Source organism: Salvelinus namaycush, chromosome 33 (assembly GCF_016432855.1).
Source record: "Salvelinus namaycush isolate Seneca chromosome 33, SaNama_1.0, whole genome shotgun sequence".
NCBI classification, from domain to species: Eukaryota; Metazoa; Chordata; class Actinopteri; order Salmoniformes; family Salmonidae; genus Salvelinus; species Salvelinus namaycush.
In genome coordinates this window covers 15,486,407-15,509,132 of record NC_052339.1, presented here as the reverse complement: position 1 = coordinate 15,509,132, position 22,726 = coordinate 15,486,407, and the positions used below count along the sequence as shown (strand labels likewise).

General features: G+C 41.8%; 1 protein-coding gene across 1 annotated transcript in view; it reads right to left on the bottom strand.

The window, feature by feature from the left end:
* Positions 1 to 22,726, bottom strand: part of pde1ca (phosphodiesterase 1C, calmodulin-dependent a) — a 135,788-nt gene that overhangs the window by 47,976 nt on the left and 65,086 nt on the right. Inside the window, exons 3-4 of the mRNA XM_038973044.1 lie at positions 3,471 to 3,584; positions 1,501 to 1,683 (exon numbers count right to left, since the gene is read on the bottom strand). Of these exons, the coding sequence (XP_038828972.1) occupies positions 1,501 to 1,683; positions 3,471 to 3,584 (297 nt within the window). The remainder of the gene's footprint in view (positions 1 to 1,500; positions 1,684 to 3,470; positions 3,585 to 22,726) is intronic.

Genomic DNA, 22,726 nt, shown 5'->3' with positions numbered 1-22,726 from the left:
TGGTATTAGCATTTCAAGGGTACGGGAAGGATGGTTCTGGGGGAAATACCTCACAACAGGGATGTGATGGGTGACCTTCCCAATGCTTATCATCTAGGCTGGGGTTTACCCTTCTACTGTGAAACTGATACATACTGTATGCTATCAAATACACCCACCCAGGGCTTGGGCAGAGATTGCTGGATACTGGATGCAGACACTTTCATGTAGGGTTCTTTATGATAAGGCATTCTCTACAGGACAAAATTACTTTGAAAATACTTTGATGGCTCCATTGACAGGAGGCCAAAATATGGTACTCCCATCCATTAAAGGGATACATCAGGATGTTGACAACGAGGGCCTTAATCTACTTCCCCAGAGGCAGATGAACCCGTGGATACCATTTGTATGTCTCTGTGTCCAGTATGATGGAAGTTAGAAGTAGTTTCGTGAGCCAATTCTAACTAGCATTTGCGCAATGACTGGAAGTCTATGGGTAACTGCTAGCATGAGATAACCTTGGGACCCAGAAGCAAATCTTAAATGCAAGCTACTTGATTTGATTATGGGGGCTGTTATTGCTAACAATCTGTCAAGAGAGACTAACAGTGAGCTGAATGTGGGATATCCTAATTCAGTATGAAATTCACCGACCATATACACTACAAAAGTATGTGGACACCCCTTCAAATCAGTGGATTTAGCTATTTCAGTCACATCTGTTGCTGACAGGTATATACAATCGAGCACACAGCCATACAATCTCCATAGACAAACATTGAGAGTAAAATGGCCTAACTGAAGAGCTCAGTGACTTTCAAGGTGGCACTGTCATAGGATGCCACCTTTCTAACAAGTCAGTTCGTTAAATTCCTGACCTGCTAGAGCTGCCCCGGTCAACTGTAAGTGCTGTTATTGTGAAGTGGAAACGTCTGGGAGTAATAAAGGTTCAGCCGTGAAGTGATAGGCCACACAAGCTCACAGAACGGGATCGCCGAATGCTGAAATTCACTCAATACCAACAGTTTGGGGAAGACCCTTTCCTGTTTTAGCATGACATTGCCCCCATGCACAAAGCGAGTTCCATACTGAAATGGTGTGTCGAGATCGGTGTGGAAGAACTTGACTAGCCTGCATAGAGCCCCGACCTCAACCCCATCGAACACCTTTGGGATGAATTGGAACACCGACTGCGAGACAGGCCTAATCGCCCAACATCAGTGCCCGATCTCACTAATGCTCTTGTGGCTGAATGGAAGCCCCTGCAGCAATGTTCCAACATCTAGTGGAAAGCCTTCCCAGAACAGTGGAGAATGTTATAGCAGCAAAGGGTGGACCAACTCCATATTATTGCCCATGATTTTGGAATAAGATGTTCGACGACTTTTGGCCATCTAGTGTATTTGTAGGATAATCGACCTCTTCACAAATACACTGAGAGTGTGTTACTGTCAGTGCTGATCTCACCAGTTTAGTAAACATGCTACATGTTCGGAGGACATTGGATGACAAACTAACCTCTCAACAAATATCCCAGCCTGCACTGCGTGTACGATGCTGCGGAAGCGCGGTTTCTCTTCGGTCCGGCGCAGCATCAGACCCATCTGACGCGTGAAGGTGGAGGCCAGCCAATCACGCACCTCCGACGGCACGGAGTCCGACTGGATGTCACTGAGCTCATCCTCTGTGTCCACCAATCGCCTGCGGAGAGGGACGGACACACGCACACACACATATATGTGCAAATACATGCATGGACGCACAAGTATGCATTCATGCATGTACACACACACACACACACACACACACACACACACACACACACACACACACACACACACACACACACACACACACACACACACACACACACACACACACACAGCAGGCCCCATCTCTTCTCATCAATAATGTTTCAATCAAGTTAAAATAACTACTTTGATTTGAGCCCTTGATACGTTTTTCATTAAAACCTAATTCTGCTCTCTTTCTCTCTAACAAATATGTGTAGAAAGAGGAGGGAGAGAGACAGGGGAATACAGAGAGAGAGAGAGAGAGAGAGATACCTTACTGAAAAACCATGTGATGATATTTCACATGAAGTTTCACATGTGGATTTTCACGTGATCACATACAATTTCACATGTTAAATCATGTGAAACAATGGTTTTGGAACACTTCACGTGATGATATTTCAAATGAAATTTCACGTGGATATTTTTCACATAAAATAAAACATTCATTATGATGTCCCCGGAACGTCACGTGGTCGCAGTGTTTTCAACTTACATATTCGACACATGATTACATTGTTTATGTTTATTTATACTGTAATTATTATTCAACATGTCCTCATCTGGGATTTGAACTTACAACCTCTTGGTTCATGGCATTTCGATCTTCCTGCTACGTCACCATGTCGGTGTCAATAACTAATTTCAACTGTATTCCAACACTTTGGTCAAAAATACAAATTGCTGAAATAAGTCAATGAAATCAATAATGAGAGAATAAACCGATTAACTGAAATAGCAGTGCAGATGTCACTCTTTTGCTAAGTGCAGAGATGTATTATAGGTACTGAATCTGTAGGAGACTTCTGAAAATGAAAACTTTGTGGCGCATCAGAAAGATCAGCGTACCCCAAATCCAGAGGTTTTGAGTTTAAATCCCAGGTGGGGTCATATTGAAAAGTCAGCACTAAGTGATCATGTCAAGTGTATTCATATTGATTCAAGATGTTTACACTATTTTAGCTGAACAGCGTACCACTTACCTTAAAACACCCATACCATTTCATTACTTCCCTTCCCAAAAAACACATGTGAAATGTTTCCCATGTGAAAATCTAATTTCATATGTGAAATCGCATTTTCACATCTTTTAAATTAGAGTTCACATGTTAATAACACCACCTTTTCGCATGTGAGGGGAATAACATGTTTTACATCTTTCATATGTGAAAATTATCATTTTCATTTTCACATGTGAAAACCTAAATCTCACATGTGGAATTTAATTTTCACGTGAAAAACATTCACATGTGAAAATCTAACTTGAAGTTTTACATGTGAAAATGTTCAAATGTTGTCAAATGTGTCGTTTCACGGTATCACTTGTTGAAAATGTGGGTCCTCATGTTGTCACATGTACTTCACATTAGATCATGTTTTCACGTGCTCAACGTTTTCATATCTGTAGTTTCATGTTATCACTTGTTGCTTTTACATGTTGTCACGTTTTGACATTCATTTCATCTAAGATCACGTGTTACGTTCATGTGGTTTTTCCATAAAGGAGAGAGAAAGAGCAGGAGAGTAAGAGAGAGATGGAGATAGAGAAAGAGAAGGAGAAAATAACATTCAATAGGACAGAACATTTTAAGAAATAATTCTGCTCACACAGAATATGTCAGATACTGTATGTAATGTGTATAGTGGTATTGACCAATCTACTGGACAGTTGTGCCAATGATAAGATATCCATACCGTGTCTCCTCAATGTACACAGACTCCAGGACTGAGGCTGCATACTCCAAGTTCTTCTTGAGGTCGACGACGGACGCCTCTCCTCGTTCCAACTGTTTCACCAAGCATCGCAACCTGGAGAAAGGCAACAAAAACACATCTCATGAGTTTTCATGCTTTTACAGTTGCAGGCACTAAAAGTTAGACTGTGCCACCGTACTGGCAGAACAATTGCCGTAATGCGTGTGTTTTTATGCATGTGCTACTGAGCGTGGCTTATTTTTCAGAATTAAGTGGACTTGTTACATCACACACTACCCTGAAAAAGAGCAATAGCATACATTAATTCCAATGTCCTGTGGCTGAATACCAAAACAACACATGCCATGATGACTACATAAAAAAACTGTTGTCCTGAAAGTAAAAAGGCATATGTGGATCATAATCCTATTTGGTTATGGTAAAGGTAGACAGAGATCTACATTTAGACAGTCACCTGGTACACCTCCATGTCACACCCACCAATGGCACAGAGACAGCAGCTTCACTACTAGCCCTGTGCTAACTATGTTTGTAATATATTAACAAAACATGATTAAACAATGAATTAACGTGTTTGACACCTTATTGAGGGATGTGAAGGTTCGAGTAACTGGTAGATGAACAGAATGTTTGGTCAAGTTAAATAAATAAGGAAGGATGCCAGGTTAACTAAGGAGAGAGGAAGCTATTCAGCTGTGTATTCATGCATGCCACACTGTTGGCTGGACATGCAGTATGACACATACACACACGCAGATCTAACAGCCAATAGAGGCCTGCTAGCCAAAGCCCACTCTGCCAGAGTCTAAATCCCAGCAATCACAATCCCCTTAAAGAGCCAGCCCAGTCTGCCCTGATACAACAAGCCACAGCTGCTTTCAAATGGCACAAATGCCCAAGTCACAGTCCATTTGTACAGACATGTAGGTTTTGTAAAAGGAGAACTCAGGCTAGGATTCAATCCAACACAGATTAACACCCTGCACACAGCAATAGACTTTTAAAAGCAATTTCCCTGACATTCACGAGATCACGTTCACTGTAAATGCTGAGGATATCAGTTCAAGCTGAAATCACCATTAACCATCAGCCACAGCATAAAGGTCTTTTTTTCAGCATTTTTTAAGAATCCTGGTCTCTTTCCAACAATTCCTAACCCTGGTGTGCTGGCTGAACTCTAAGCTATTTGATACACAAGTCAATAATATAGGGAAACTAAGGAGAATAGAGCAGAGATCTGCAGGGGTATTTCATGCTTTTTAAAAGAGAAAAATCCCATTTAATCAGAATGCCCAGCCAAGAACACTGAGGTCAGAGGATACTGATCACCTCATCAAAACAGCATCGTAACTATCATACGATTACACAGTTGGATGATTGACAGATTGTTGTTATGGTGACAGCGGTCTACACTGTCATTGCTACAATCCACAGGTCCTCTGAGATTATTTCTAGTCTTTCTCATCCTCTTGGACTACACAGGCTTGTGAACTGGCACACAGACAGCGGACAACACTAGCAAGACACACATACACACGCTTACGCACACACATACACAAACACACACCAGCTGACATGAAAGAAAAAAATTGCCTGGATAAAGAAAAAGCTAAATTGGAACTACAAAGAGCAAACAGTGATAATGGTGCTGCAAACAAAGCCCAGTAAAAAGCAGCTCAGGTGTAAGGCAGAGAGCTGATTGGTATTTACAGCAGGAGCATCTGGGAAAGCAGTATGTGACACTATAATAACTCTTCCTAACTAGACTAAAGATTAGCTGCCGCTAATGACTCTCACCTCTACACACCTCTGCTTGATTATTGCACTGACTGTGTGTGTGTGTGTGTGTGTGTGCGTGCGTGCGTGTGCGTGTGTGTGTGTCTGAATGCATGACTGTGTTGTGTATCTATTTCTTCATGCGAAATGTGATTGTGAATACGGGTGAGACTTTTTAAATGCATGCTGTACTGTCTGTGCAGTTTCTAGGTGTGTGTTTGTACTGTATGTGAGTGTGTACAGGCTAGTCTCATGGACTAGACGTAACATAGTAAATGTAAATCCGGGACATATAACGTGAATGTCTGGCAACCTAAAGGTTGTGTGTTCGAATCTCATCACAGACAACTTTAGCATTTTAGCACCTTTGCAACTACTTACTACTTTTTAGTTACTTTGGAACTACTTAGCATGTTAGCTAACCTTTCTACTAACCCTAATCCTAACCTCAACTCTAACCTTAACCCTAACGTTAGATTTAGCCGCCTAGCTAACGTTGGCCACAACAAATTGTAAATCGTAACATATCATAGCTATTGCAAATTCATAACATACTGCACAAATTACAATTCGTAATATATCATACCAGTTGTAGTTTGTAACATATCACATGAAAATTAATACATAGCATAGCAAACTTAACATAGTATACTAATTTGAGTGGCCCAGATGTTTCATCTGCCCCTGAGTCCAGGTTGGTGTGTATCTGTGCTTTGTTGACAGCTGGTCTGTTGACGTCGTCAATGTCACTAGTTTGTAGTCACACCTTCATAATAAGTATGACACAATGTCACAAGTGTAAGGGTTTATATGTCAGCTCTGGTGATGAAAGCAGAATTTGTGTTTGAGTGTGCACGTTTAGGCTCTAATGTGTGAGTGCGAGTGCATCAGAGTGTAATTGTAGGTAAAAGTGTCTGTGTGTAAATGCATGACTAATATGTGAGCACATGAGCACAATGTGTTTTTTAAGTGTGTCTGTGTATGTCTGTGTGTGTTTGTTAGGGGAGTGTGTGGGGCACACATGGGGACAGGTTTGACCCAATTCTTCCCACAGCTGCTTGGGCCACACAAGGTACAAACAGACGGGGGAGAGAGATGAAGGGTGAAATCACAAATGCTCTACTCCATGGATTTAACTGTGTGGTTATTCACTTCTCCTTCTGCCATTACAGGAGAAGAAACTAAGAGGAATATTTGAACCTAGAATTCCTAGTCATTACACTCCTATTTGATCTAGGGGTAGATAAGGTAGCTCTTGTGGCAGAATAATCCGTAAGGTCATAGTAATTTGGTATGATAAACCTTTTAGCAAATAAGGCACATATCTATCTATCATGGTTCCACCTGTCAGCAGAGGGCGGCAGAGACCGTTCTAGATACATTAACGACCCTCAGGTGTGTCCTATTTACTCAATATGATTTTCCCGCTAAAAGAGGTGTGCTTTCTGTTGTCCTTTGCAGAAGCTTGAATTGTTTACTGTGTGTGGTTGTTAACTGAGTGAGTTTTCGAGACTTAGTGTTTGTTGTTTTTTCAAGTGTACTGTGAACCTGCGGCTACCGTTTCTTAGTAAGTATTATGTTAATCCTTAACCACTGATTCCTCGTCTGGTCTCTTCTTTGCACCTGGGTCCAAACTCACCACGTCACAATATCTAGATGAAAATACATTAATAGCCCTATTCACGGTTCTGTAGAAAAACACTGGGTCAAGTTCATAATAGGTTGACTGAACAACCTACTGTTAGAGACCCTGACTCCCAGACACAGTCGTTTGAATCCATTTTACCGCCGGAACACGGTGGAGATTGGAGAACATAGCAACAGAAACAACGACACCATAGACTCTCCAGTTCTTTCTTAGTAACATGAAACAGTCTGAGGTCTATCAAAGAACTCACACACACACACCTCGACAAAATGCTTTTTACTAGTCCTCATATTTATATACTCTTCTTTACCCTGGTGAAATAAGTCTACCAGTTTTATAATTTTACCGTTAATAAAATTCACCCACACAAAGGAAAAAGAACATGGTGTTTTAATGATGATATTGAAATCAGCCAAGCGTCAAAAACCTGCCTTTCCCTCTCTATCTCCCAGAGGATTCCCGTCTGCTCTCTAGCAGACAAACACATAATCAATGAGTCATGTCAATGTCATCCCATTAAATGATTACAGTTTACCAGAAGCCTCTCTGATTGGGAAAGATAAGAGGGAAAATTAGATGGAAAAGGCAACAGGCGATAACTACAGAGGAACCTGCAACTGAACAATAACATGACCTTTCAATAGTGAGAAGGGTTATCATGTGAATATGAATTCATCCTATATTATTGTACCTCATCACTAGTCATAGACACCTGTTCTGGGTACTATGGATGTGTTTCAAATGGCACTCTATTCCTTTCAGCCAGATCACCCGTGATCCAAGGTGATAGTCGACGTTCATCCGGGTCCGCAGGACGTTGTGAGATGTCTTCAAAACCGGCCACTATGGGCATCTGTGAGCGCTATTACCATCAAGTAGGGTTGCGGCTTGCTAGGGAGTTGTGGATGGGCTCAGAGGGTTGTTTTAATTTTTGTTCCGTAAACCGCAAGCTCTGGCTCCGAGGATTGTGTGTTCAATCCCAGTGCTAGGCAGTCATTTTTATTTGGATTGTTTTAACCCTATCCCAAACCTTAACCCTTAACCATTCAGAATGAATGCCTAAACGTATTGTTTTAACCCTATCCCAAACCTTAACCCTTAACCATTCAGAATGAATGCCTAAACGTATTGTTTTAACCCTATCCCAAACCTTAACCCTTACCTTAACCATTCAGAATGAATGCCTAAACGTATTGTTTTAACCCTATCCTAAACCTTAACCCTTACCTTAACCATTCAGAATGAATGCCTAAACTTAATGTTTTAACCCTATCCTAAACCTTAACCCTTACCTGAACCATTCAGAATGAATGCCTAAACGTATTGTTTTAACCCTATCCTAAACCTTAACCCTTACCTTAACCATTCAGAATGAATGCCTAAACGTATTGTTTTAACCCTATCCCAAACCTTAACCATTACCTGAACCATTCAGAATGAATGCCTAAACGTATTGTTTTAACCCTATCCCAAACCTTAACCCTTACCTTAACCATTCAGAATGAATGCCTAAACTTATTGTTTTAACCCTATCCCAAACCTTAACCCTTACCTGAACCATTCAGAATGAATGCCTAAACTTAATGTTTTAACCCTATCCTAAACCTTAACCCTTACCTTAACCATTCAGAATGAATGCCTAAACTTAACTGTCGAAATTGTAAGTTTATAACCCTAGCGGAGGGGAACTGACCTTCCACAGAGTTGCATTATTTTTCAAAGATGCATAGAGCCCTGAGTTGATTATCCCTTTTAAAATGCTCTAGAATGCCCTTCAAGCCAATCAGATACGAGTATTCAAAAATGCCATGGTATTAGACAAGGTAAAGAATGGGCCACATGTCATTCCGAGCTTAAATAGTATGCCTCAACCCATTTTCTCTGCAAAATGCTTTGATGGTCAACAGAGCTGATCATGGACTTTTGGATCTCAGACAAATGGAATTTCTATTGTTTTGTAACTAATTACAGAATACAGTTCACTGATACACTTATTCACAATAATTAGTAAAGCCTGAGTCACCTTCGAAGCTTAGACATAAGGGAATGTACATGAAAACAGTATACAATAAGTGTACTGGAAAATGTATTGGTGCCTCTGCATTAGCATTATAAATGACAATGTCTTCTGAATTGTATGTATTAATCAGACATTTATTTGACCAGACATTTACTATAGGCAAGCATTGATCAACATGAACACACTCTGAAATAAGAGACCTCATTTGACATAAAAAAAAATCATATTAGATCCATAAGCCTAATACAGGTACCACAGCGGGCAGGACCCATTGAGGAGACAAATCCAGATAGGCTTCCTCCTTGTCAGGCCTCTAACACTAAGCAGATAGGGGTCCTGGACAGCTCGCACAGCTTCCCCACATACGGCGCTGGATCCAGGAGCCCGCCTACGTAGCCTGTAATATTTTTGAAAAAGTACATTTTTGTTAAATGGGTAGTGAATTTAATTTCCTTTTATTTACTCTTCTGTTACGATACTATCAATTCAATGATGAAGTGATCTATTCATTCTACAATGTGTTTTCGGATGTTTCTGAGGTACTCAATTTGAAATATGCTATACTTGGTTGTGCATTTTTTTGTGTGTGACTGAAATGCTCGACTGATGCAATAAATAGCAATGTTGGGTCTGTCTTCACAGTCTTCACAGCATATCCCCCATCCTTTGCCTTGGGAAAGCTGATTTTGTATCACAGCATTCCTGTTGCGGTGGTTGCCTGGGAAGCTGTGCAGACAGAATAGACGTTGAATTTTCTAATTATAGCTTGGTCTATCATTACAGCTTGGTGTAATGAGGTGGAAAGTGAAATAATCATATTTATGTTGGCAGTTCTAAGACTCAATGTAGGGGGCTTAGGGATGAAAGAACAAAAACCGTATAGTGACTATCAAGTGTGTTACAGAAAATATACCATTCACCAGTCAAAGCAGCCATAGCCACAGTTGCATTATCTAACGTTAGCCTCCCAATCCCGCCAAAATGTTGGCTACCGTGTCAGACTCTGATACCTAGGTTATGCTCAGCGCTTGCAAGATCTAATGTCAAGTATGATACAAGGTTAGCTTCCTGGCAAGACCCATCAAATGTTCTCCTCAATTGATAAAGCAACTTCGCTCGAAATGTGCGCGGCACACGCTTGACATGATCATAGTTTTCAGTGCAGCCTGTCCACCCGAAATGAAAAGCAGCCACTGCTGTCAGGATGTCTTCATCTTTCGGAAAATAGTGTAAGGTTAATTTTACACTATGGCATCCAGTCAGAACACAGTGTGCTTTTTCCGGCATGCTGGTAAGTAGCTTGCTAGCTAACATTCACACCACAGACGAAAGGTTACCGGTATCTTTGGTCGTACGTTCTGCTTGAGCTAGCTGTTAGTAGCTAGCTGACTGTTTGTAAACAAAGCCAAAGCAAGGCATAGACGCACATGTGATGACAGTTTTAAGGTGGTACATATTTAAATTAGTTAAGATGATATGACACTACCATTGGTGTATTACATTTCTGGCTTTATGTGACATTGCATAAAGCCGGAAGCAAATCCTTGATAATGCCTGCCTCCTGAATCCAAGTGTTTGACACAGGGGGAGGGGACAAATAACATTATGATTCAACTTTATCAATGTATCAGCTACAGTCATTGTTCATACTTGGGTACCCTACTTTGAACTAGTTTCATGCAAATATCATCCAGTTTGATGAAAAATATGATTTTCATTGTTCGGGACCTTTAAGATTGATTTTCCATTTAGAATTATATGTCAAACATTTGAAATACATGGAGGGAATCAAAATATATCTGAAAGACTTGTGTTCATTACGGCTACTCTTTTATGTTCAGGCCCACTTTCAACACACACACACACACACACACACACACACACACACACACACACACACACACACACACACACACACACACACACACACACACACACACACACACACACACACACACACACACACACACACACACACACACACACACACACATGCTATTAGACATCTATATCCCTCCTGTCATCTCACCTCAAGGCATATGAAAGAAGGAGTATTAAAAATATCATCTTGCTTTGAGTGAAAGAAGAATGATCACAGATAAGAGAACAAAAAATCTGTCCAGTGTTTTATCTCTCCACAGTACCCTGGGTGTGTGTGTGATGTCTGTCTCTGATTGTATATGCAGTGTGTGTGTGTGTGTGTGTGTGTGTGTGTGTGTGCGTGCGTGCGTGCGTGCGTGCGTGCGTGCGTGCGTGCGTGCGTGCGTGCGTGCGTGTGCGCGTGTGTGAGTGCGCGTGTGTGTGTGTACATGCATGAATTCATACGTGTGCGTCCATGCATGTATTTGGACATACATGTGTGTGTGCGTGTGTCCGTCCCTCTCCGCAGGCGTGTTTGAGTATAAGTGCATGCCTGTGTGTATGCATTTGTTCGTCTGTGTGTACGTGTGTGCGCGGGTGAGTGCTTGTGTGTGCGCACATATGTCCTAGCATGCACATTGTCTCTGTATTGATCGTACCCAGCAGTAAAGTGTCACACCAGAGCCACATGACTGGTTGTGTTGAAGGCCCCTTGTCTCTAAGTAAGGCTGTGAATACCTTTTACTTATAGATTTCACTAGGAACCCCCCTGCGTAAGAGTTATTAACATGCAAGCCATGGAGCCGGGTAACAAGACGCTGCATATTCGACCATCCAATAAAGGTTTTCCAATAGTTTCATTAAATGAATATTGATATTTCAAATAACCTCCAACCCGTGTGACAAAGGGCTCAATTCATTCCGTACTGCCGAAGTTCAGTGCTATAACGCGTTTGAAATTTAACACTAGAAGCGCCAAGTAAGTCATTATGACTGCATATTAATTTCAAATGGAAATATCTACCATTTTTAAAGTAATGCCGTCCTTGACTTTTCCTAAATAAGTCTATTGAACACATGCTTGTTGTTAGAATTTCACTATCACAAACACAATTGGTGTTATAAGCAGTGTTATAATTTTTTTGGGTGCGACATAATTTATTTTCCACCTCATTCACCACCAGTCAGCCTGCGCAGCTGATGATGGTCCACTACTTCTCTGATAGAGTTCAGTGTGTCAAATCGGAGGGCCTGATGTCCGGGCCTTTGGCAGTCTCTAGGGCAGTGCCACAGGGTTCAATTCTTGGGCCGACTCTCTTCTCTGTATACATCAATGATGTCGCTCTTGCTGCTGGTGAGTCTCTGATCCATCTCTACGCAGACGACACCATTCTGTATACTTCTGGCCCTTCTTTGGACACTGTGTTAACAACCCTCCAGACGAGCTTCAATGCCATACAACTCTCCTTCCGTGGCCTCCAATTGCTCTTAAATACAAGTAAAACTAAATGCATGCTCTTCAACCAATCGCTGCCTGCACCTGCCCGCCCATCCAACATAACTAGTCTGGACAGTTCTGACTGAGAATATGTGGAAACCACAACAAATACCTATGTGTCTGGTTAGACTGTAAACTCTCCTTCCAGACTCACATCAAATATCTCCAATCCAAAGTTAAATCTAGAACTGGCTTCCTATTTTGCAACAAAGCATCCTTCACTCATGCTGCCAAACATACCCTTGTAAAACTGACCATCCTGCCGACCCTCAACTTCGGCGAAGTCATTTACAAAATAGCCTCCAATACCCTACTCAATAAATTGGATGCAGTCTATCACAGTGTCATCCGTTTTGTCACCAAAGCCCCATATACTACCCACCACTGCGACCTGTACGCTCTCATTGGCTGGCCCTCGCTTCATACTCGTCGCCAAACCCACTGGCTCCAGGTCATCTACAAGACCCTGCAAGGTAAAGTCCCCCCTTATCTCAGCTCGTTGGTCACCATAGCAGCACCCACCTGTAGCACGCGCTCCAGCAGGTATATCTCTCTGGTCACCCCCAAAACCAATTCTTCCTTTGGCCGCCTCTCCTTCCAGTTCTCTGCTGCCAATGACTGGAACGAACTACAAAAATCTCTGAAACTGGAAACATTTATCTCCCTCACTAGCTTTAAGCACCAGCTGTCAGAGAAGCTCACAGATTACTGCACCTGTACATAGCCCATCTATAATTTAGCCCAAACAACTACCTCTCCCCCTACTGTATTTATTTATTTATTTATTTTGCTTCTTTGCACCCCATTATTTATATCTCTACTTTGCACATTATTCCACTGCAAATCTACCATTCCAGTGTTTTAATTGCTATATTGTATTTACTTCGCCACCATGGCCTTTTTTTTGCCTTTACCTCCCTTATCTCGCCTCATTTGCTCACATTGTATATAGACTTATTTTTCTACTGTATTATTGACTGTATGTTTGTTTTACTCCATGTGTAACTCTGTGTTGTTGTATGTGTCGAACTGCTTTGCTTTATCTTGGCCAGGTCGCAATTGTAAATGAGAACTTGTTCTCAACTTGCCTAACTGGTTAAATAAAGGTGAAATAAATAGAACCTACACCATAACTATATCTAAACTCATTTCACACATATATTAAATATTAGCCTAAAGACAGGATTAAATTGACAATAGTCTGATGGATGACAGTATTATCAATTGTCAAATTGTGTATACTTTCGTTCAAGATGGCGGCAGGGCAGTTCAGCTGAGCGTGTTGTGTGTCTCTATGCTTGTTTGTTTCAAGTGTTACAAGTGTTCATTAGCAAAACCGTCATAGGCTGTGAGATTTGTCATTGAACAACACTGAACGCAAAAATCAAAGCGGTAAAATTGTGAGTAAACCACACAGTGACGGTGAGAAGGAACTGTGATTCAGACTCTCCACTACAACTTTCTACCATCACATCAACCACATACTGCCGATTTTCACCTGTGTGCATTGCAGCAAAGACCGTGTTAACACCCTAGTCTGCTGCTTCTACATGAGGAGACAGTGTCGCGGTGGTGCCCTCCCTGAAAGCCATGAGAGGACATATCTGTGCTGTGACAGACAGTCTAGATCAATGCATCCCAACCAGGGGTACTAGGACCTCTGAGGGTACTTGATCTGTCCACTCCGGGTACTTGAGAAGACTCATAAGACCATAGGCCTAATGGTAAAATGTACACGAGGGGGTACTTCAGAGGTACTCTGGGCAGAGCAAAATTCACTTGGTGGTACAGTAACCAAAAAAGGTTGGGAACCACTGGTCTAGACGCGCTGGGCTGACTAGCCTTGGATACTCCTTGATGGGCAGGTTCTGCACCTGTGTTCTGCCAAGCTACAGGGGTTCTCTCCTGCCTTGCTGTGCTGTGTGGTGGAAGCCGGAGGTCCGTATCTGCGCTGTGAAGGAACTAGATGCGCTGGGCTTGTTTCATCAGTTCAGCTGTTGAGGCTATTATAGACCTTCATTGCAGCCAATGCTGGACCGGTTCCATTTCACATCGATACAGTGCGATCCATGTGCGCTGTTGGCCAGAGAACTGATCTCTCTGCCGGCCTGCCTGCCTGCGCCTCGCCTGCCTTGGTCTGTCTCTCCCATTCTGGTACAGGTGCCCTCGCCAGTCTCTCTTTCCACGGAGCTTTGCTCACCTACATCATACGCATACATTGCTGACTTTTTATTGATCTGCGGTTAGACTATTTGATTAGTGATTCTTAGGGCAATAAACAAACATGTTGCTGTTGTTAATTTTTCTGTTGTCTACCCTTGGCTTTTACAATGTTGGCGATACTTTTAGAGCCTGTTGCTCTGTGAATGAGGAAATATATGACTGTTTCTCCCTCGAGTTTTGTGAGAAACCACACGCTTTCTCCGGAAATGCACATGAGAACTATGCACATTTCTCCCAAACAATATGGGAGAAATCGGACTCTTGCGCTTAACATATCAGAACTGTTCTCTTGGTACTTAACCATGTCTCTGGACTTTACACATCTCCTGAAATATGTGGCGTTAAAAATTCTGGTGACTTTGGATTTTCGTTCAAGTGCTGTCTATAAATCCAAATGTTGTAACACCCGATCTAAACTTGCCGTTATCTTGCTGCTTGTATTGTCTGGAAATGTGCAATCTAACCCAGGTCCTGACATTCTTCCCCCTGCTGAATTAAGTAGTCAGAGTGGCCTGAAGTTTTTGCATATGAATGTAAGAAGTCTTCTGCCGAAGCTTGTGAATATATGGTTAAAAACTGCTGACCCTGATGTGTTTATGCTTTCTGAAACCTGGCTCAAAAAATCTATTACAGACAAAAATATTGTCATAAATGGTTACAATGTTTTTCGTACAGATCGTAAATCTAAGGTTGGTGGTGTTGCTGTATACGTAAAAGACAAGTTCTCTGTGACTTATGTTACTAAACCTAAGCAATTTGAATATCTGTCTTTGAACCTAAACCTAGGCTTATCTTTAAATATTGTTGTATCTTGTTGTTATAGACCTCCATCTGTTACTGTTGGCTCTCTGGATTGTATTTTCAAATTGTTATCACAGAATGTCAATTGTGAGTTTGTCCTGATGGGTGATCTGAATCAGGACTGGCTAACATCTAGCTCTGATCAACTCAAAATTCTATGCAATACCTATAATCTCACTCAGATTGTCAACAGTTTAACTAGGTTGAATATAAAATATCCTCTGAAATCCTCTTTGATTGATTTGATCTTAACCAATACTCCTCATCGTTTTAATGCTTCTGGTATTTTTGCAAATGACAAAAGTGATCACTGTGCCCATGCCTGTGTGAGAGATGGTAAAATTCCTAAGAAATCTCCACGTGTCATTACGAAAATAAACTGGAAGCGGTTTGATATTCCAGGTTTTTTACATGATGTATCTAGCATTGAATGGAATAGAATGGAATTAATCCCTGATGTTGAACTAGCCTTTTCTTACTTCCACAACACATTCCAGGATGTATGCAATAGGCCCCTTTAAAAAAAATCAGGATTAAGGGCAGAGAGAACCCTTGGTTTACTATGGAACTTACTAAAATCATAAGGGAATGGAATGCTATGTGGGCTAAAGCAAGAGGGACTGGTTCAGCAGATGATTGGATGGCTTTTAAACGTCTTCAAAATATGGGTGTGGCTATGATCCATAAATTTAAAGCAGACCACTACCTGAAATCTTCTTCAGATAATTTAAATAATCCATCCAAATTTTGGCAAGTAGTGAAAGGTTTGGGGTGCAAAAAAGATACAAAGCTTCCCAAACAATTGTTGGTAGACATACAGATTGTAACTGAGAGAACCTCCATTTTTTTTTTTAGATGCAAGCAGTTTATTTGAAAAGGTCAAAGGTATAATTGAGCCCCCTATGAATTTACCTGACACCCCTGTGCACTCCTTCACCAGGTTCTCCTTTTCATCCTTTGTTTCAGAAGTGCGTAAAGCCCTGAAAGAAATTGATGGGAAAAAATCCCCTGGCCCTGATGAACTAGGTCCCCCGCTTCCTATACCTAGCTGCAGACATCATTGCTCCCCCCTTAACATGTATTTTAACCTTAAGCTTGATGTTAAGGAAATCCCCAAGTTATGGAAATCTGCTTTTGTACTGCCTCTCCTGAAAGGTGGAGATCCTTCGCTACTTGACAACTATCGACCCATATCAAAATTGTCCTTAGTTAGTAGGCAGCTAAAGGCCTACTACCAAGAAAACAACATCTAAAATGGAATGCAATCAGGTTTTAGGTCTGGCCACAGCACTGTTTCAGCAACATTGAAGGTTTTAAATGACATCCACTGTGCTCTTGACAAGAAGTTACATTGTGTGTCTGTCTTTATTGATTTGTCGAAGGCATTTGACACCGTGGACCATGCTGTGTTAGTGCAAAGGTTAAAATGTTGTGGAATTACTGGTCATCCTCTAGATTGGTTTATACATTACCTATCAAATTGTCCAAAATGTGTAATGGCGGATGGTTGTAAATCTGAGTCCATAGACGTGTGCTCAGGTGTTCCGCAAGGTTCTATTTTGGGCCCACTGTTGTTCATTTTGTATATCAACAAAATTGGGGATCTTATTGAAACAGCAGATGTTCATTTTAATGCAGATGACACTGTTCTTTATTCAAGTGGTAGTAGTTTATCTTTAGCTTTTGAAAATGCCCAAAGAGCATTTAACATCATACAACAGAATCTGTATGGTTCAAAGCTAGTTCTAAATTCAGGTAAAACAAAATGCATGCCAGGCATGTTACTAATCATGTCATTGCTACATTGGCTGGACATACTATAGATCAGGTCAAAGTGTACAAATATTTGGATGTGTGGGTTGATGATAAGCATCAACAAGCCTTATTAAAATAAGTAATAAAATAATAATAAAATAAAAACCTATTCTCAGCTTGAGCTGCCTTATCAAGTTATCTACATGCTCATCTACATGTTATCTTAGATAACATGTAGATAAGCATGTAGATAACTTGATAAGGCAGCTCAAGCTGAGAATAGGTTTTTATTTTATTACTTATTTTAATAAGGCTTGTTTTTCTTTGGAGGCCAGGAAGGAGCTGGTACGATGTACATTACTGGCAGTTTTAGATTTTAGTGATATACTGATTTATAAGGCCATATTGGGTAAAATGCCATTTTATCTTTGTTCTTTTTTAATCAGGTCGTTAAATAAATATAAATTACGGTCCCATTCTCATTTGCTTCTAACAGTACCAAAAATTAGAACAGGTCATGGTAGAAATAGTTTTAGTTACTCAGCTCCGTGGTACTGAAATTCTCTCCTGAACATTTTAAAATTTGATGATCTAGTTCTGTTGGTGGAGTTTAAACACTTGATCGATGTACAGTATGTATCATAGAAGAGTGTAATTGTCTTTAGGACAGCTGTTTTTTAGTCAAGACTTTTGTGTTTTTTAACGTAATATGTAATTGTTGTACTGTATGTGTGTTTATAGTTTTGTTTAATGTTGTGTTAGTGTGTGTAAGTTGTTTTGTCTGAAACGTTATTCCTCCTGCTGCTATTGGACCATGTCTCTCTTGGAAAAGAGATGTTATCTCAATGAAAAAAACCTGTATAAATAAAGGTTAAGTAAAAAAATAAACCAGGATACCCCAGCCGGGTAGACTCTCCAATGGTGATTCGCTGGTCTACATGGCCCGCTGCTGCCTCACTTTGCGGTGTTGTGATGCAACTGGGCCTTTTCACCAGATCCACACACCAGGGGAATTCCCTGTCAGTGCACTCCTCTAGCAGCTGTTGAACGTGCTGGGGCTGTAGCTAAGGCACCAACACTGTGGCACACACTTGGTTTCTGACTAAACTATACATGTAGGCTACAGCTGAAATTTTTTAGGGCATTTAAGGTTTTAAAAGACAGCATATTATAAATGTTTTAACAAAATGGTTTTAATTGCTGCCTATCTGGGTTATGGCTCACTGTTATTAAAAACAATCTCATCTCCTTACCCGAGAAATCCCACCCAACTCTACCTTGACTGATGGTGCAGCAGCTTGTATCTAATTGTGTTACCATTTGACTCCTACTGTGACATGCTCATTAAACTCATCTGCAGTGTTTGGTCTGGCTAAAAACTGTGTTTGAAAGATGACTGTAGTTTGGATTACTTGAAGTCTTCTAAGTGTAGAGATATTTTAAGAAGCAACATATTAAGGTGTTTTATTGTTATGCACTTGTTGTCAGGAAACATTCCCCAGAACACAGACCCATTGGCTATGGATGAACTTCTGACTCCAAATGATTTAAAAACTAATGGAAATGGACATGATAAACGAAAATGGACATGATAAAAGTCTGGGCTTATGTGTCTTAGTTTTGCCCTGGCTTAAGAAATCTGTTGTAAATCAGCCTATAGGCTTGGCTGGTTATAATGTTTATTGATGTGCCCGAGTGAGTAAGGGGGAGGTATACCCATTTATATTAAAGACAAGTATGTGGTAATTGTACTAAGGTCTTTATCTAAAACAAAGCAGTTTGAGTTTTAGCATTGAAACTGCAGTTACCTACAAAGTAGAATCACTGGATTCTCTGGCTGAACTGTGTAGTTGGTGGGGAAATGAAAATTCTGCTCATGGGCGATTTAAACTGGGACTGGTTATCTCCAAACTCCGAGGCTACATTTGATAAATGCAGTCACAAGACCCAACCCAAAAGACATCTCCAAGGCAACACTGCAGTCACAAGACCCAATCCAAAAGACATCTCCAAGGTAACACTGCAGTCACAAGACCCAATTCTAAAGACATCTCCAAGGCAACACTGCAGTCACAAGATCCAACCCAAAAGACATTTCCAAGGCAACACTTATTGATGTTATTCTAGCTAACAATCCACATGATTATTTCCCCTTATGATTTACCGATCATTGTGCAGTTGCATGCATTAGAGACACTAAAATTGCCCATTGGTTCATAGTCAATCTAAATGTTAAGCAGTTCTGTGAGCAGGCATTCCTGCAAGAACTTTACGCATGCTACTGGGATAGGATCAACCAGGTCACCCATGATACAAGTCAGTATTCGAAGTCCATCCATGTCTGAGGACGTCGGGAGATGACATTGAAACTGGCCACTAGGGGCAACAGCACTGTTTCTTTCAAGTAGGTTTTGGTTTTGCCAAGGTGTTGTGGACAGGGATGGTGGATGGGCATACAGTAAGCATCTGCCTCTGAATCTAAAGGTTGCAAATTCAAGTCCAGCAATATAATTTGTTTTTGTTTATATTTTTGTTTTAAGCCTATCCCAAACCTTAACCCTTACCTTAACCATTCTGAGTTAATGCCTAACATTAAGAGTTTAGTGTTAATGTCTAAACTTAACCCTAACCGTAAAAACGCAGAGTTAATGCCTGAACTTAACCTTAAACACATTAAAATTTGACATTTGAGAAACATGGATGAATGTCTAATTCTGACGTGAGACTGTGAAAGCTAGTTTGATAGGATTAAACTTTTTTTATGGACATCGAGGTGGCATTCTCCTATTTTCATTCCATGTTTTCTACTATCTGTGATAAACATTCCTCTCTCAAAAAGTACCGGGTAAGAGGTAGAGACAATCTCTGGTTTACAGAGGAATTATTGGATTTGTCCATAAATTAAATACACAATGGGCCAAAGGGTAACTCCAGGGTAACTCCTAGGCTGAATGGTGTAAGGTTCTGCTTTTCTTTTCTCAGTCAACCTTGTGTTCCTTTTCTTTGTGTTTTTGAAAGTAGCTCTGTTTCATTGTGTTCTGGAACATAGCCCTGTCTCATTTTTGTTCATTGATTTCACCTGTGTTCGTTTCTCACCTGGTCTCATCAGCTCCCTATTTAGTTCAGTTCTTTCTGTTTGTATGGTTATGAGGTATTGTTTGTTTTTGACTGCCTACCTGTGTTTGACCATTGCCTGCCTGTGACCACGTCCTGCCTTCTGCGAAGGCTTACTAAACATCTGCCGTGCTCTGGCGTTAATCTACACCTTTATCTCCATGAGTATTCATTATAGAATACCTCACACAAAAACGGAATGGATTCAGCAGAGCTATACCAGTGCCTAACCCAGGAAGAGGAGCTGATGGAGGAAATGTGCCATCTTCTCCGCCAGCCTATCCCTACTCTGTCAAATGCCAGGTATCGTAACCCATAGCACTCCTTCGTTCATACCCATGCCTGGAAAGTATGACGGTTCACCTGGGAAATGTCAGTGATTTCTGATGCAATGCAGCAAATACATTGAGCACAACCCCACTAACTTTTCCACCAACAAGAGCAGGGTGGATTTTGTTGTGTCTCTACTCACAGGCAAAGCCCTGGATTGGGCCACCGCCATATGGACTGCCAACAGCACAGAACTCGGATCCAAGACCCATTTCCACACCCTCTTCAAAGAGGTACTCGATCACTCTCCCTCCGGTCATCCTATAGGAAACCTCCTCATAGAACTTCAACAAGGACGCAATTCAGCTGCCGAGTATGCCCTCGAGTTCCGCACAATGGCTGCAGGGAGTGGAAGGAATGAGGCTGCTTTACTTACTGTCTACTGAAGAGGGCTCAACAGGGAACTTCAGGTGGCGCTGGCCTGTAGAGGTGACCTTCAGAATTTAAATCAATACATTCGTACGTCCATCTCCATCAACCAACTCATCGCCGACTGCCAAAGAACTCTGCCACCCAGGAACCCGAAACTTTCTCTTTCCATGATTCCGTCATCCCGTCCAAGTCTTCCAGATCCCATGCAGTTGGGCCATGCTCCTCTCCCGTGTATCAAACGTCAAAAGCGGATCCAAGAAGGGCTCTGTCTATACTGTGGAGGGAAAGATCATCTACTCAGCCATTGCCCTGTTCGCCCAACCACGGAGAGATGAGAAGAGTCCTCCCGCTGCCATGCAGGTAGGGAGTGTCTCTCAGAAGCAATTCTCCGTCCCAGTATTGATAATACCAAGTAAGTTACCAAGTATGTTGAAGGCTTGATAGATTTTGGAGCAGCAGGTAATTTTATCGATCACCAGCTAGTACAAGAGCTTGACATTGATCTAACACCGGTCACCCCTCCCTTAAGGACTAACACCCTGGACGGGCAGCCATTGGGCACGGGCTTCATCACGCACCTGACACAGAGCGTCACCGTCCAGATTTGAGTCTTCCACACCGAAACCATTCATCTCATGGAACTCTCATCCCCCAAACAGCCACTCATCCTCGGACACCCCTGGCTTTGTCGTCACGACCCTGCCATCTGGTGGCAACAAGGTGAACTACTGTCCTGGTCTTCTACCTGCTTCTCCAGTTGTCTCAGCCTACCCTGCAGAGCCACCACCATTGAGGACTCTGCCTCGGTTGTGCCACCCACCATACAATCTGAATACACCCAGTACAGCAATGTCTTCAGCAAAACCAAGGCCTCCACTCTGCCACCACATCGCCCAGGAGATTGTGCTATTAACTTACTCCCTGGAGTGTCCCTACCGAAGGACCATGTTTACCCCCTATCTAGCCCGGAAATGAGGCAATTGAGAACTACATTGATGAATCACTCAAACGTTTTCATTCATCCTTCTTCCCCGGCTGCGTCCAGCTTCTTCTTCGTTGGAAAAGGACGGTGGTCTCCGTCCATGCATTGATTATCGTTCCCTGAATGACGTCTCAGTCAAGAACCCTTTCCCTCTTCCTCTGATCCCAGCGATCCTTGAACAAGTGGGCCGCGCCAACATCTATACTAAATTCGACCTGCAATGTGCATATAACCTTGTCCGTATATGTGATGGCAATGAACGGAAGATGGCTTTATCACCGCTAGAGGGCACTACGAATACCTGGTCATGCCCTACGGCCTTGCTAATGCCTCCGCCATATTCCAATCCTTTATGATCAAGGTTTTCCAGGATATAATCTACTGCTTTCTCATCGTCTACATTGATGACATCCTGATTTACTCCTACTCCCTGAAGGAACACATACAGAATGTGCAAAAGGTTATTCAACGGCTCCTTGACCATAACCTTTACGTGAAGACAAAAGAGTGCCTTCCATGTAACCTCTGTAAACTTCCTCGGCTTCGTACTGACACCTGGATGGTCCAGCATGGATGAGAACAAAGTCACCGCCGTCAGTAACTGGCCCAAACCCACCACCGTTAAGGAACTCCAGAGTTTAATTGGGTTTCGAACTTCTATCGCTGGTTCATTCGAAACTTCAGTTCTACTGCCGCTCCCCTCACTGCCCCTACCAGCCAAAAGACCAGGACCCTTCAATGGACTGATACCGCCCTGACTGCGTTCAACAACTTGAAACACCTCTTCAACTCAGCTCCTGTCCTTCGCCAAACTGATCCGACCCTTCCTTTCACCTTGGAGGTGGATGCCTCCGAA